A 15,211-nucleotide genomic window follows, 5' to 3' on the forward strand; every position below is an offset into this window, starting at 1 on the left:
ATACAAGTAAGCACAAATTAGGGATTTACGTCATTAATTTAAAATATATATTAAAAAAAAAACAACAACGCAACAACAACAAACAAACACATCAAAAAGAAGAACATTAAAAACCAAAGAAAAGTGCTTTTTGTCTTAAGCTTTGCTCAAGTTTCACAGCATACATATGGATATGAATAAGTAACCCTAACTTCTTGCACAGCAGCTTGAGCAAGGTTCAGATTAACATAAATGATAATACACATACATAAGGGTGTCTTTGAAACACATTCGATAACTTGTAATGCTCACAGAGATGAGGTCAAGTCAAAAGGTATTTAATATAAGTAGTTAAGTTATGTAAATCTGTTTATGACTGCTTAAGGACATGAGATGACTTCAAATGCTTTCTAATCTATACAGTGAGCATTCAGTGTAACTCATATGAATTCCCATTCCAATTACTGCACAGTCTGCAAAGACAAAAATATACTAAATCAAGTCAGATTGCTTTATTTTCTTTGATCAGAACAGTTAACACTTATCACATATTGTTTCACTTTCCTAAATGTTTACTACAGAAGTAGTAAGTAGAATGAAGTTTGAATAAAAGTACTGAAGTAACTACAGGTGCAGATGTCTGTGCTCTTAAACCCATTTCTATCAAGACTTCCAAAGCAAGAATCACAAGAAAGTAATTCAAACAGTTATTTGCGCTCAGTGTTTCAGGTCTTCCAATAAAAACAAGAGGAAGAATTTCTTTTAAAATCGGTGTTTTTTTTGTTGTTGTTGTTGTTTTTTTTTGTTTTTTGTTTTTTTTTTTTTTTCCCCCAGGGTATAATTTTCTGTATCTACTGTCTATAGATTTACTTACAAAACTTTCAAACCCCTTCATTGAAGCCACCAGAGGAGACTGATTTCAAGTCATTAAGCTAACCTGGGTGGCAGGATGGGGAGACAGTGGATTTCTTTTTCCTTGAGATTTTCAAATCTGCATTCATGATACTGTGGAGTCCATCCTGTTTTTCCAAGTACTAGGGAGTAAAATAGCCTCAGGATTTTTTCCAGGCTTTCCAAGCCAAGGCTTTAATTTCAGTCTGAAAATCTTTAAAATTAAATATCCACCCATCCATATGGAGACTCAGACATTTAGTCTTTTAGATTTATTAACCTCTATTTATGTTGATAATACAATTGGGAGATACAATTTGGCACAGCAAACACAGGTTTAGCAGCCTAATTGCTGGGGTTTTGTAGAGCAGATCGTGCTAGCGCTAAATGAGGATTTCCACACATTAGTCACTGCTGACTGAGAAGAGAAAGGTGGGACATGCTATGGACAGGGCAGGAATCATCTCACCAGCAGGACAACGCGGGTGCACCAAAGGAATAAGAATGCCACAGCTCAAACGGTAATGAATTACACCTGCATGTGCATAACCCGAGGACTCCAGGTGATCACACCTTGTCCTACAGCTCCATGGGGACAGGGAGGACAGGATTAAGAGCTGCAGCTACAGTGAGGTAGCAATGTAAACAAAATTCTACCTGCACATGGAATTCCTTATAGTACAGTCTTCATCTGGGCCTTGAGACAGAACTCATTATTTTGTTCTGCACTTGCAGTGACCGCACTGCACACTTTACTCCCTTAAATATTCTCACATGTAAACAAACTTGGCACCGATCACCCACATCTGAACCTGGTCTGACTTCCCAGCCCTCAGTTCACGGCCCTTAGGAGGACTAAGACACTCACTGTGGAAAAATGTTTGCTTTGATAAAATAAGCACTAAGTGAAAAGCTCTCAGTGATAACCAGGTATTTTGCAAGAAGTGTTTTATACGTATTAGATCCAATATTAGGATTAAAGAATAAACAAATCATCTGAGCTACATATTCTGTCCATTCTTTTCAATAGTTTAATATTTCCTTCAATTTCTTGAAAGTTTCGTTATTGTTTTCCCTAAACTTATGTCCACACTTAATCACCACAAATGCACCTCCACCACACAGCAGATGTGTCATTAACTATTTCTGAAAAAAAGTGAAATAAAATCACCCAGCATGAGAATACTATGGAATAAGTCAACACTAGCAGATGGTGTTTATTTTGTCACTGCTTGTGTTAAAAATTACCACCTATTTCATCAGTTTTGTTAAGGCGGAAGCCTCATATAAAAAGTGAAAATGTTATTTTTTATAAGCTGTCACAGAACTCCTTAAAATATAACCACTTGTTTTCATGGTTTCCAGTTTTCTAGGACATAGTGCAACACACAGGAGATGGGTTTGTATAAATTTAACGTGATAGAGTGTTTTGCTACTAGCTCAGTCTTTCAACACACAATCTGTCTTGTTTCTCAAGCAAATTCTGCAAATTCTTTAGTTCAAGTACTGGTGTTTTCAAGACATACTCTGTAATAAGAATTAAATCTGCCCCTACGAGGGGCACCCGGTACAACTATTAACTTGTTTGGACCCAATTTACAAAAGTTTTTTTTTTTTTTTTTTTTTTTTTTCCTCATTAAATTCAAATTGCCCCCCTAAGAATTTCTGACATGATTACATCACACACTTCTGGTTTAGATAATTGAGAGAATTGTTTCATAACAAAACAGCACCTTGCATGAAAAGCAATACTGCAATCTTGACTTGGCTACTTAAAGAAATCCTCATTCAAATCCCATGCTAAACAGAGGTTTCCCTCATCTATCTTTCAAAGAACTTCCTTTAAAATGGAAAAAGACCTTCCCAAAATACAAACATATCTGATCCTCATTAAGACAAATTCGCATTGGAAACAATGGAAACTAATTCATCACTATGGTGATTTAAATGGAACTACTGATCCTAGAGTTTAAATACAATTTCAAACAAAGTAAGAAAGAAAAGTATTTGTACCTGAAGGATACCGGACATCGTTAAATGTCAAGCCACACACAAATTAGAGACATCAGATCTCTACATGACCAGTTGCATTTTGTATCAAAACATCACAAACACAGCTAGATAAAATCCAGTCCCTTTTCATCCCTCAGAAAAGGCATAATCTCTGCCATAACAGTGCAACTGATCACGTGCCAAAGCCAGTTTAAGAACTTACTTGCACATCATGCATTACCATGGGTTTCTGAGATACCTGTAGGCCTGATGCAACAACTCAACAAAGAGATAGCTTTCTAAATATAATCATTCCAATCTCCTTTTGGTACTGGCAGGATCTGACTAGTAGCACTGTAGCAGAGTCAAAAGTCTCTGAATTAAGTCCAGAGTTACATGTTCACAGTTTACTCAGGGTCATTACATGAAAACAAACATCAAAGATACTCAAATCACATTACAATGGCTGTAAAGTGAACCAAATGATAGGAAACAGAAGAAAAAAGACTGCCAGGAGAACCTGTGTTGCTGCGCTATAATAGTTTTGTATAATTAGCTGACCATATACGCAAGCCTTTCCCTCTACCCACTAGGTCTCCCATTGCACTTAATGTTCATGTTGGCTTGCCCAAGCTATGAAAGGAACAGATCCTTTCATCTTCATTATTCAATGAGAAGCACAAAATCTATCCTATTCAAATCGTACTCTAAGTAGTTATTATAACCTCCCGGGCTTTTATGTATTGCTCAACATGGTCCTATCTGAATGCTTTAAAGTGAATTAATGATTTTGACAATACTGTAAACGTTCACACCACTGCTTACTAAAAAAAGGCTGCCAAACCTAGAACCGGGAATCTTTTTGTTTCTTTTTGGATTTCTGGATGCTATGAAATAGGTTCAATTTTTTAATTTTTTTTTATTTTTTCTTCCAGAGTATTTCACAGGATTGTAGATTGTTTCGGGAGGGTTGGAAGGGACCAGAAAACTTGTCCCATACTTGACCCACCATACGCATAGATATCTTCCACTAGACCAGGCTGCCCAAGTCCCCATCCATCTTGGCCTTGAACACTACCAGGGATGGGTATTATTTATTTATAAATAGCCCTTCCTCTCCCAGCAGAGAAGTCAGGAAAAGTGAGACTTCAGTTCATTCTGCATACTAAGAAGGGACAACTTTTGTACAGGAAGTTTTTATTCTTTATCCTTCCAAAGACTGAACATGGAGCTGAAAACAATCACTCCGTACTTCTGCGTATGTTTCTGAAGCTCTAGTTTGATACCCATATTCAGCACTTAAGCTCTGTTCCCATTACTTGCTTCAAAAACCTCTTGTTTTGTTCCACATCAGTGGCATCCTACTCCTGAGCAAAGACTGAATCAATAAAGACATCTCAAATTTTGTTATAACACAGACCAAGCAATCCCTCACCTAAATGAGCACACTGGATAACTGGACACCTTTAAAAGAAAAAAATCCAAGGGCTCTACCTATGGCGATGCAGAGACTCCTATTTACACAACATACACATTGAAAGCTTTGCAAGTGTATTTGAATGCATCCTCAGCCAGCTGAGGCTTTAGACCAAGGTTAGTGCCATATGTCTTTTTGGCAGAATCTAGATTGATGTAAAATATCCTGTGGCACTTTTTAGAAGACCAGAGTTAAAGCTTAGCTTTGGTCAGTTCCCCTGAATTACTAACACAGTACAGTTGGCTGACATCAATGCCAGAACACCTGTACCCATAAAGCACAGCAGAAATTTTCTTGACAGGGAATGAAATACTTCATTTCCCATGTTAGGTATGTTCAAGTAGTTTTATATATAAATCTATTTAAATTATAAAAAAAAAAGTTCTTTTTTTTTTTTTTTTTTTTTTTTCCTATTGCTTTTCTTAGTTCAACCATTTTGTAAAGGCACCTTACCACCCAGCTTATGATTAGAACTAATACTACTGTCAAATATTTTTTATTTCTATGTAATTTGTAATAATGTCCTCACATTCATTATTTCCAAAGCCCTGAACAGTGCTGAAGAGTAAAAGCAAAATAGGAAACAAACTTATTTTAACTGGGGAGGGTATCAGGCTCTCAAAGGAAAGAACAAAACCAAAGCAAAAAAACTAGGTGATTACAAGCCCCAAGGCTTTGAACAAGAAAAGACACTGTTCAAACGGATACAATTTATATTTCCATGACACTGCAAAATGCACTCAAGTATGACTGAGATCTAGCATAGCCTAAATATTACAACCCATTCATTTTAACTGTGCCAGAGTCACTTCTGCAACACCAATAATCATGAACACTTCAGGTACGCAAACTTATTTATCTGAACATTTCCACTATTTACACAATTTCCTACTTTATTACAAACCATACAAATGCCATCTGGGGCAAATTATACTATCATATGTCAGAAGTATGGTATTAAATCACCAAAAGCTCTGGTTCCCATTCTTCTAAGAAGCATGGAGATACACAAACAGCCTTATCTCTGATTTGAAAACATACTGAGCGTTCTTGGTTTGTATCAACTATGAAAGAGTTGCAGATACTCAGTGCTTCCCAGGCTTTGATGTAAGAAATTGTCTCAATATTTGTTTCAGTCACTGTTTGAGATTGAAAACATAATTCCATTCATTAGATTTCACCATCAACCACATGTCTATGGACAATAGAGTATCAGAAGAAAAAAAAAAAAAAAAAAGAAAAAGAAGTACCAAGAAAAGTTTTTCATGTTTCATTTAAGTAAGCAGACTATTATTCCTGTTTAGGGCCCAAACTCAGCAAACCATTTACTTAAGTGCTTAAATGAGATACCAAAATGGATAGATATTTTTCATGCATGTACCAGGTCACAGCTGCAAAGGAAGAAAAGTATGAAATAACAGGATATGTCTCTCACCTCATTAGGCAGGCAAATACAGGACAAAAACTGCAGTCTTGATGACAAAAGACCTCATAAAAACTAGTAGCACGCTGATAATATAAGCTGGTGTAAGTGTACATACCCAGTGAATTCAAACTATGTTTTGAATTTAGGAGGAAAGTGTCACAAAATCATTATTTTTGGAGTAAAATATATCACAGATTTCAGTCACTGTATCTCCTTGTTTTTTTCTTTTCTTTTTTCACCTTTTGGTGAGGAGGATATTGCCAGAAGTTTTATGAACATCCTCCTCCTCCCAAAGGAGTTTTGCCCTCAGGGAAACAAGAAGGGGCAGGGTGGGACACGGCAGCAGTACTTCAGAAAAAGCTGTCAGTCAGTGAATACATACAAAAGAGAAAACAACAAAAAACCACTAAGGAAACTCATTCTGTTTTACACAGTCCCTAAATTACAAAACGCCACGTGCCACACCAAGCATGACTGCCTAAATCTGTAAATCCTGGATCAAAAATATCCAAACCAACAGGAACACAGCTATTTTTAAATCTCTCATTAAAGTCAGGTTTAAGAAACTCTGAAGCAATGTCCAACACATGCAAGCTTTAAACACTAAGATAAAACATACATAATTGACCTTGTGGAAAATACTGCCAAATATAGGCAGGGTATTGTTTTTAACTCAAGCCTGTTGTATCCAAATCTGGCAGCTTTTACACATCTTAGTTCATTTTTCCTCTATGAGGAAGCTCAGTCCCATGAAGCAATGTTAGCACAGGGAAACCACTGCTCCTTCCCCACCCACTGAAGATGTCCAAATACCAAACTGCCCCCAGTTAGTTCAGTAAGGGAGGCAATATGCAAAAATGAAAGAGAAATAGAGACAACTTATTCAACAGAATATAAATACCCAGGAAGAAAATAAGGAAAAAAAATCCCACAATGCATAAAAAACAGAAAATAGAACTAAAGTAATCTGCAAACCCCACAAATTCTAAACTAGGATCTAAGTTCACAAGCAATACAGTTTAAGCAAGATAAAAACCTTACGTATTAGAGAGTTCTTTGTCTCAGCCAGCTGCTGCCAGCTTGTCTGTCTGTCTTTCAATTTCTCAGAAAGGTGTGTGTGAAAATCTAAATGAAATAAAACAAATACATTTTAGAGATGGCTCCCCTCTATTCCATTCAGTGTCGGTGTAATACCAAATAGAATAGTTCACCTCCTCCCACCCAATATGTCTTCGAATAATTAAAAGTAAACCACTCATTTTTATCAAGATAGAGATGGAGAAATTTATTTTCTTATTACTTACTCCTACAGAGACATACTGAGTAGTAGTACTACTGGTGAAAGGCTGCTTTTCAGGAGGTACATATGCTCACTGTCAGCATCACTCATTATGAAAAGGGGCAGTGCATCAAAGTCTGTATAAAGTATGTCAACAAGAGCTATTAGAAATAGGTGAACAGTTGGACTGGATAATCTTTTAGGTCTTTTCCAACCTTGGTGATTCTATGAATCTATGATCAAGATGTCTGTGAGAATTTTGCAAATACGTTGCACAGTACATATTTAAGATCATAGTATGTTATTTTAGGTTTATTATCTATTAATCATTATAATTAATAATGCAACTTTTAGCATTTCTCTAAAATATGTTTTATTATCTAAAACCAGACTCTTATGACGCAATTGGGAAACACTTTCAGCTATTGGAAATCACTTCTTACATGTTTATTGCAGTATCATGTGGATGTTTGCATTGGTTATCAATAAAACTGGGCTCATTTTGCTAAATCTCAACCAGATATGATGCAGTGAAAATGCAGTATTGCAAGGACAGCATTTGTTTTTCTTCATCATGCCATGAAACCTTCCAGCTTTAAGAAGCCAGATTTAAACACATTAAAAAAATAAAAAATCCCATTACTTCAGCTTTAAGTTATCTTATTTTCTGCTAAAAAAATAATAATAAGGCATTTTGTTTTATAGCTAGTTTAAATATAGCTGAACTTTGGAAACATGATGTAATTATAGAGACCCCTTCCATTTGAAAAGCACAAAATTCATTGAAAAGTATTATTCAACATCACAATAAAAAAACAAACAAACAAGAGTTTCCAGAGATAATAAACTGACATAAAACCTACTTTTAATTCATTTACATGACACCAACAAGAAGGACAAGAACTGTAATAATTAATTCAGCTCTCATTTATCACCGCTTTTAAGGCCTCACTAGAAGAGGATTCAACTTGATATATTTCAGGTCCAAATGCTTAAAACTTTAATAAGATAATACTTTAAGATTGCAGCCAGGAATCACCAAAATCAACACTTAAAATCCATTGTGTATATATCACAGTAATTTATTATAAGCAAAAAACAAAATAAAAAACAAAACCAAATAACAAAAAAAAACAAAAACCAAATAGCAAAATGTTGATGCAAAGCCAAAGGTATTGCATGGTTTAGAAAATAGAAAAAGGTGCAAGACAGTGTATTTGCTATTTATGAGGAGCACAAATGTTTCTGACCTAAATTGCTTGCAATAGTAATAATCTGAGAGAACGTTGGCCCTGAGTTTTACATTGCTGGCTTTCAGGGTAAATAGTAATGCTAAGAGACAAGTTAAACCTCCACAATGAATAAAAACCAGATACCATTTACTAAACTGCCTAAATGTCTGATGAAATTAAAGTTTGATGCAGTGCTACTGTAAGTCATTTTCAGGTGTTTTGGCTCCTGTCTAATTATATCCTCTTTACTTTTGATGGCACGCTTTTGATTTAACACTAAGGATGCAAAACAGCAGACTTTCAGTAATTGTCCACTAAAAAACAATACCATGAACAACATGCAAGCGAATCAGACACATGAAATATGGAGTACAGTGACCAAAGAAACAAAAACTTTGGTAACTATAAAAAATACATATATAAACTCATCATCTTGGTTTTTCCGTATCTTTCCCCCCCAAACGTAAAACAAGATGATGTTAATAAAATTAACAAAATTACTTTTTTTGTATTTATTTATTATACAAGTAGGAATATATCAAGAAATAAAGCACTGAATTCATTCTATGACCACCACTCTTCTGTGGTTCATACAATTGAATAATTGTTCCTGTCATACTGTCATATTATTCACTACAATATGCAAATATTACAATATTTGATGCACTGATTTTTGTTTCAAGCTCTTTGTTTTAATTTGCTTCAAGAAGGAATAAAACAAAAATAATCCATCAACAGTGTGTTGACTGCCATGTTATTACAGTATCCTTCAGAAGCTTGTGTATGTGGCCAGATCAGTTACTTTCTCTTGATCCCTCCCTGCAGCCACCTTCTGATATTAATTCCTTACAATTGCAAAGAGCACAGTTGAGGATGGCAACTGTTCCCACCAGGGCAGCTGAACCATCCTTATTTTTCATGTGAAACATCTAACACTAATGGCACAAAAGTATGTTTTCAAGTTCTGTTTCTTCAATAATGTTAAAAAAAAAAAAACAAAAACAAAAAAAAAAAAAACAACCCTAAAAATAAATAAAAAAAATTGCTGCCGGTGCCCAAAGGAAGGAATTACTTCAGTGTTAAGTCACTTTTAAAACTGTGTCATCTGAAGAGAAGTCTCCATGGGTATTACCTTGCTCTGACACTCACAGGGAGTTAAACCTAATTGCATTTAGGGTTATCTCTAGCAGTTACACTCTGAATCCAACATCCTCAAGAGAACCATTGTTCCAACTAATCTATTTATTAGGCTATTATTCAGATTTAGTACAGTCTTCTATTAAAAAAAATAAAAAAATAAAAATCTCAAAGGGATAGTAATGGATTTTGCAGTCATCAGACATAGATATGACCTACAATATCCAGTCTTGTCAAGTTAAAAAAGGAATACTTTTGTAAGTAAATCTTTAGATCGTTAAGTTAATTTTATGCCCTATCATACACCACATTTCACAGCTGGAATAAGTAAAATCCCTGTGAATTCACCACACTTTCTTCTTACATGATCCTCTAAAATGCAAATTCCCCATGTCCAGAATTTCTTCTGCTCCTACACAAATACATCTGCTTTACATACATTATTTTCAAGATGAATGCATTACATCTCAGCCTAAATTCAAAATCAATGTTGATGTAGCTACAAATACAAGCACTGTATTACCAAAATCTGTCTTCTGAAACATACACAATGCTCACATAAGCACCTCGTTCCCGGAACAGTATTCAGTAGATTCATTTACTTCTCACATCGTCCTGGACAGAAACAGAACCTCTGCTTTCACCATTCCATTACTATTTAACACTCACTTCATTTCCCTTGCATCCCAACAGGGTTCCACTTGGTCAGGCACTTGGACAAGACCTACAGGATGTCGTCTTGCAGTTCCACAGAAATGCTAACAAGGAAAGGCTGTAACTGCTCTTACATCCATTCCTTCCCTACCACTATACTGTGGGACCAGCAAGGAGAAAGTAACTGCACCCTGTAGAGCCAAAGGTCCCACTCAGCAGGGCCCACCAGATGCTTCTTTCTTCCAACAAGGAGGCCCAGCATCAAGTCAATGCTCTAGAAATATTAAACACGTCTTCCAGAAGAAAACAAAAAAGCTGTTACCAATGCACTAACTTCAGTATCATTCAGTATCTGATCCCCTCATTATGCAGTTTTGCTCTCTCTTGCTAAGAGCTACTGCTTGTTCTTAAATTGTTACCTTAATTAATTGATAGCCTCAGCCACCTCTGGACTATTTTTACTTACTGATCTCTGTTCTCTTTCTACAGCAAGGTCTATAGTGAAAAAATCTAGGTAGAGTTTTCAATTAATTTGTAATTTGTAGAAGCACGTTGCAGTTTATACATGATCTGCTATTTGTTAGTTTAATTTGATGTTGCACAGTTCTCATACAAGAAAAAAAAGTAGTGAACAATCATTATATATTGACGTTCTCTATGCCACTCATTCCTGTGCAGACAATTGTCACAAATCACTGTTTTCAGCACTCAACATTATTAAAATACTAGGTCATTCCTCACAAGGGAGCTATGTCATGTTATGCATAACTCATGTCACTCACTCATGCCACCTGCTGTTTTGTAACATTGCTCTTCAAACAGAATGATGAGAATTCATAACATGGTAATGTTCCAGGTATGGACATCCCACACCTCTATACAATGGCAGATATCTCCTGTTTTGTTCTTTGCATAAACTCCCTGTTAATTCATAGTGCATGTTGTAGGAAGAAGATAGGCTACTATGGAGACTACTATGATACTGAGTGGCTATTCTTTTGCACGATTGCAGTTGTGCTGCCATAGCTTTCCTGAATAAGGACAGTTGAGAGCCCAACACATTTCCTCATCAATTATGAATTTCACCTGCTCTACCCAGTCACTCAGCATCATGAGAGTCTTCACTACAGTCTTTGTCTTCACTACCCTAGACAACCCCTGGCATACAAATAACTGTCAGTTCACTGCACGTCTTCTTTTCTTCAGCTCATTTAAAAAACGCCAAGATGCAGTTTGCTAGATGAACGGAAAGACTAAGTGCAGAGGGAGACAGCATCACACTCAAAAGAACAAACCAATTCAGCTTTTCAATGCAACAGCTTCTGTTCACCTTACACATCATAGAATCTGCTTGCTCTTGCATACAAACATATACTGGTAGCAGATATACTCATCCATTCACTGACAGACAGAATCTAGTCTTAAAGACCCAGCCTGGTCTCTACAAACCAAGCAGTCTATTTAAGAGTCAGAAAAACTGCCTGGAGAAGACAAACATACATAAACACATTACAAGTTCATGCTGTGCACAGTTAGGAAGCATCAGACAGAATGACTCAAAAGGGAGAACATTTTCAAGTAAATAAACATAGAAAATACTTTCTGCATGTACCAGAAGAATATTTATGATGTGAAAAACACTGCAATATATATTCTATTTAAACTACAAACACCGATTCATGTGGTGAGAGAACTAGTTTGCTTTTCATTTTCAGTGTATTTTTAGTTATTCCCACTTGATTTGTGTTTTCATTAAAATCCTGAGAATATGTCCCTTTGAAGTCTGATGGAGACTGAACGGACAAGCAATGCTTTGTAGAGAATACAGAAGCATTTTTTCCCCAATGTTCTCTCTCTCAAAGTCTTATTCCTAACAAGAACTTACTTGAAGAGCAAATAAGTATAATTTGTTTTCCCCTCTTACCTTTCCTTCACAGGAATTTAAATGAAAATGTGAGGTAGCATGAACAGCAACAAATGCATCAGCTGGTACTGCAGTCTAATGACAGCACTTACAAAGCAAAAGATCTGCTGCACTCTCCTGCTCGCCACCACAGCATTCTGCTTTTGGGAACACGAGCAGCGTCCTGTACAGCTTATTTTGCAACCAAATTACGATAATAGAGAGCCTCTGAAAATCATCCCAATATTTGTGCAGAGTTAACATCATTAATTTCCATAACTTCGTGGAATAACAAACAGCCTTTTTTCGGAGAAAATTGAAGACCTAGAAGTTCAGATCAGTTAGTATCTGATTTTTTTTTAATTTATTTTTATTTATTTTTTAACCCTTCTCCAGCACTGAATTAAATTACACTAAGTTTTACACTAATTTAAACAGGCAAAAATATTTCATAAATACCTAGCTTCAAACGAAAGCTTGATTTCAGTCATGATCTTTCTAATCATATCAGGACATTCGAGGCTTCCCTATAGATCTGTTTTTAAATTCAAAAAGTTACATGCACGTTGACAGCTCTGTGTACTCATAAGGCTATTGCTGCTTCTATTGCTGCTTAGCCTATCTGCTTTCACATGCTCCATGAATTCAGCTTGAAGCTGCAGTTTTCAAATATTTTGTCAATCACAGTTTATCAAATGCGTTCTGTTAAGACAGCTGTGAGAACAAGATTCAGTAATGACAAGATGTCTTTGCTCCTGTTCGTTCTATCCTCAAGTCATCAACTCTTATTTTTATCTCTGAGGAAGAGCAATGCTCTGATTAGCTCTACCTGCTCACTGAGCGGGCAGTTGAGTTGCTGTGTTGGCAAGGCTTCAGATCAACAGAACAAGGAGTATCAATAGATTCTCAGCAGGCCGTTTATGCCTACTTTTTCCCTTATCATAAGTGCTATTCTGAAAATACTACTGGCACTCTGTACATAGAAGTGATTGAGTAAAAAGATAGAGTGCAGGTCATCAATTTATCCAGAAACAGTCTCCAGTGAATAGACAGAAGTCATCTAAAGCATAGAAGAAAACAGTTCTATTGCACAGAATTGCCAAATTCCCCCCAAAACCCTTCTTGCCTCCCCACCATGCAATTCCAGTTTCTGCATACACAACAGCATATACAAAATAGACAACGAAGGAGAACAGTATCTATAGCTATGGCAGCATACCTTTCACTGACAGTGCCATTCTTCAGTAAAGACTAAAACAGCTGCTTTTCTACACTGAAATCATTCACCTGTCACAATTCTACAACTTGCTGAGCATTTTTTCTCCTGTATATTCTCCCAATTCTACATTCCTATTTCTTTCCTCCTCACCACAGTTTTCTGTTGTTTTTGCAAGTGTGTGTTAGACCAACATCGTCTTCAATTAAACATAGATATCAGTTCTCAAAGCAACTACCACAGGTCATGCCAGTGGGAAACGACAAGTTATCAACTCCCTAACTGTACTAAAGGTCTGCAGGAATTGTAATTTTCCAGCAAGTTAATACTTAATTTATTCTGCTTTACTCATTTTACAACCAGAGATATTTATACCGGTAAGACCACTTTCATCTGTAATGATATCAATACTATCCAATAATCTGTGTGATGTTCACTCCTCTGCACATCTAACATTTAATCGCTTTAGCATGGCTCTCACCTTACTATTTTAGGGAACAGAAATGTATCGAGGAAGGACAAACTGAGGTGATCGGGTGAAATGAGTTTCCCAAATCATTAACACCACAAAGTGCAAAGATTCAGTGTGTTACTTCAGCTTCATAGGATATAATTACATGTTTTGATTAGCAGATATATTTTCCCAGACTTGGGTGTCAACAAGGGTTCAAGTATATAACATGTATAAATGGGTGCTAATTTTACTAGTCATGAAAATGTGTTCCACTAATTACATTTATATCCTTCCAGCCATTTTAAATTTGATATTGCTTCTCTGTAGCACATCTTCCTGTTTATTTCCTTAGAATGACATCTGAGCTCTTCCAAATGATCCTGATTCTAAAATTCAGTAGGCTTGACAAGTTACTTCCCCACTGAACATCTGTCCTTGTCAGGAAAATGTAACAGGATTTACATAAGCCTATACAACTTTGTGGTCAATTCTGTATCACTGTGAATTGTGTCTCACTTAAAATGTTATCATCTAGGACTGACATCCTAGAGCAAGATTGGTACACTTCTCTCACCCAGGTGCCTGCTGGCAGGACTGTAAGAACTGATGGTTCGCGCTACAGTACAAGACATCACACCTGCTTTATGAGAGTGAAGACCTTTTTTGAGCCACATAATTTCCTGACAATGTTTTTTCTTACATTTCCCTAACATAAATGAGACAAAGTGACAAATGAAAGAATATCTTTCTAGACAATTAGCCATGCTATAACAAAATCATTACAGAAAACAAGGCTCTGGCTCGAAACATGAGATAAAATTATGAATCACAAATTGATGGAAATCAGAATGTTTAAGTAAGAATACAGCTTAAGAGTGAGAAACAGGAAAAATGGCCTAAGAAGATTCTAACAGTGGGGATGTCTGTATGCATCACTTCGAGAACTTCCAGAGAGTCACCTAGGGCATGAATGGTACATTTGCCAGACTGCTTTCTTCCCTGCCCCATTGGCGTTATTCAGTGCTAAGTAGGACATGAGTGGTATAAAATGAATCTATGAGTTCTTCTGCTGCTTAATGCTTCTCAATGTACTGGAAAATTCATCCTGTTGCTGAGCTGTTGCTCCTACCTGGGCACATACAGCAACAAAGAGAAAAACAAACAAACAAACACAATATACCAAGGCCTTACTTTCTATATACCTTAGTACATTTAAACATGAGGAAATTCCTTTCTTAAAATAAGCTATGAAACAACTTTCTTAGCATGAGACAAACCTTCTCAAATTAGTGCTAAGTTCTCTTACTTAAATAATTCAATGGTTAATATTAAGCCATAATTCCCTACAGAACACCAGCTGTTTTCTAAAATTGGCTAAAAATTATGGCAGTTCAGTCCTTTACCTTACAGTGCGACCACATGTGGTGTTGATCAAATCACGTAGCAAAGAGCAACAGCATAAGAACAGAAATTTTCAGAATACTGCTTCAGAAATCTTATCAGTGCCTGAGAATCTGTTTATTCTATTCAAGTCCTGCTCTTGCCACCAATACTTCAAGACTGCTACTACC

The 15,211-nt window shown here is 36.2% G+C and overlaps 1 protein-coding gene across 16 annotated transcripts in view; it reads right to left on the bottom strand.

Annotated features, from left to right (window-relative positions):
• TENM2 (teneurin transmembrane protein 2) overlaps positions 1 to 15,211 on the bottom strand; it is a 564,904-nt gene that overhangs the window by 257,095 nt on the left and 292,598 nt on the right. For 10 of the 16 annotated variants that reach the window (XM_072348383.1, XM_072348379.1, XM_072348378.1 and 7 more), the window contains one exon: positions 6,807 to 6,890. The exons of the other annotated variants lie outside the window; for them this stretch is intronic. In XM_072348383.1, the coding sequence (XP_072204484.1) occupies positions 6,807 to 6,890 (84 nt within the window). The remainder of the gene's footprint in view (positions 1 to 6,806; positions 6,891 to 15,211) is intronic. 16 annotated transcript variants of the gene reach the window in all.

The sequence above is a fragment of the Excalfactoria chinensis genome, chromosome 13, assembly GCF_039878825.1.
Source record: "Excalfactoria chinensis isolate bCotChi1 chromosome 13, bCotChi1.hap2, whole genome shotgun sequence".
NCBI lineage: Eukaryota > Metazoa > Chordata > Aves > Galliformes > Phasianidae > Excalfactoria > Excalfactoria chinensis.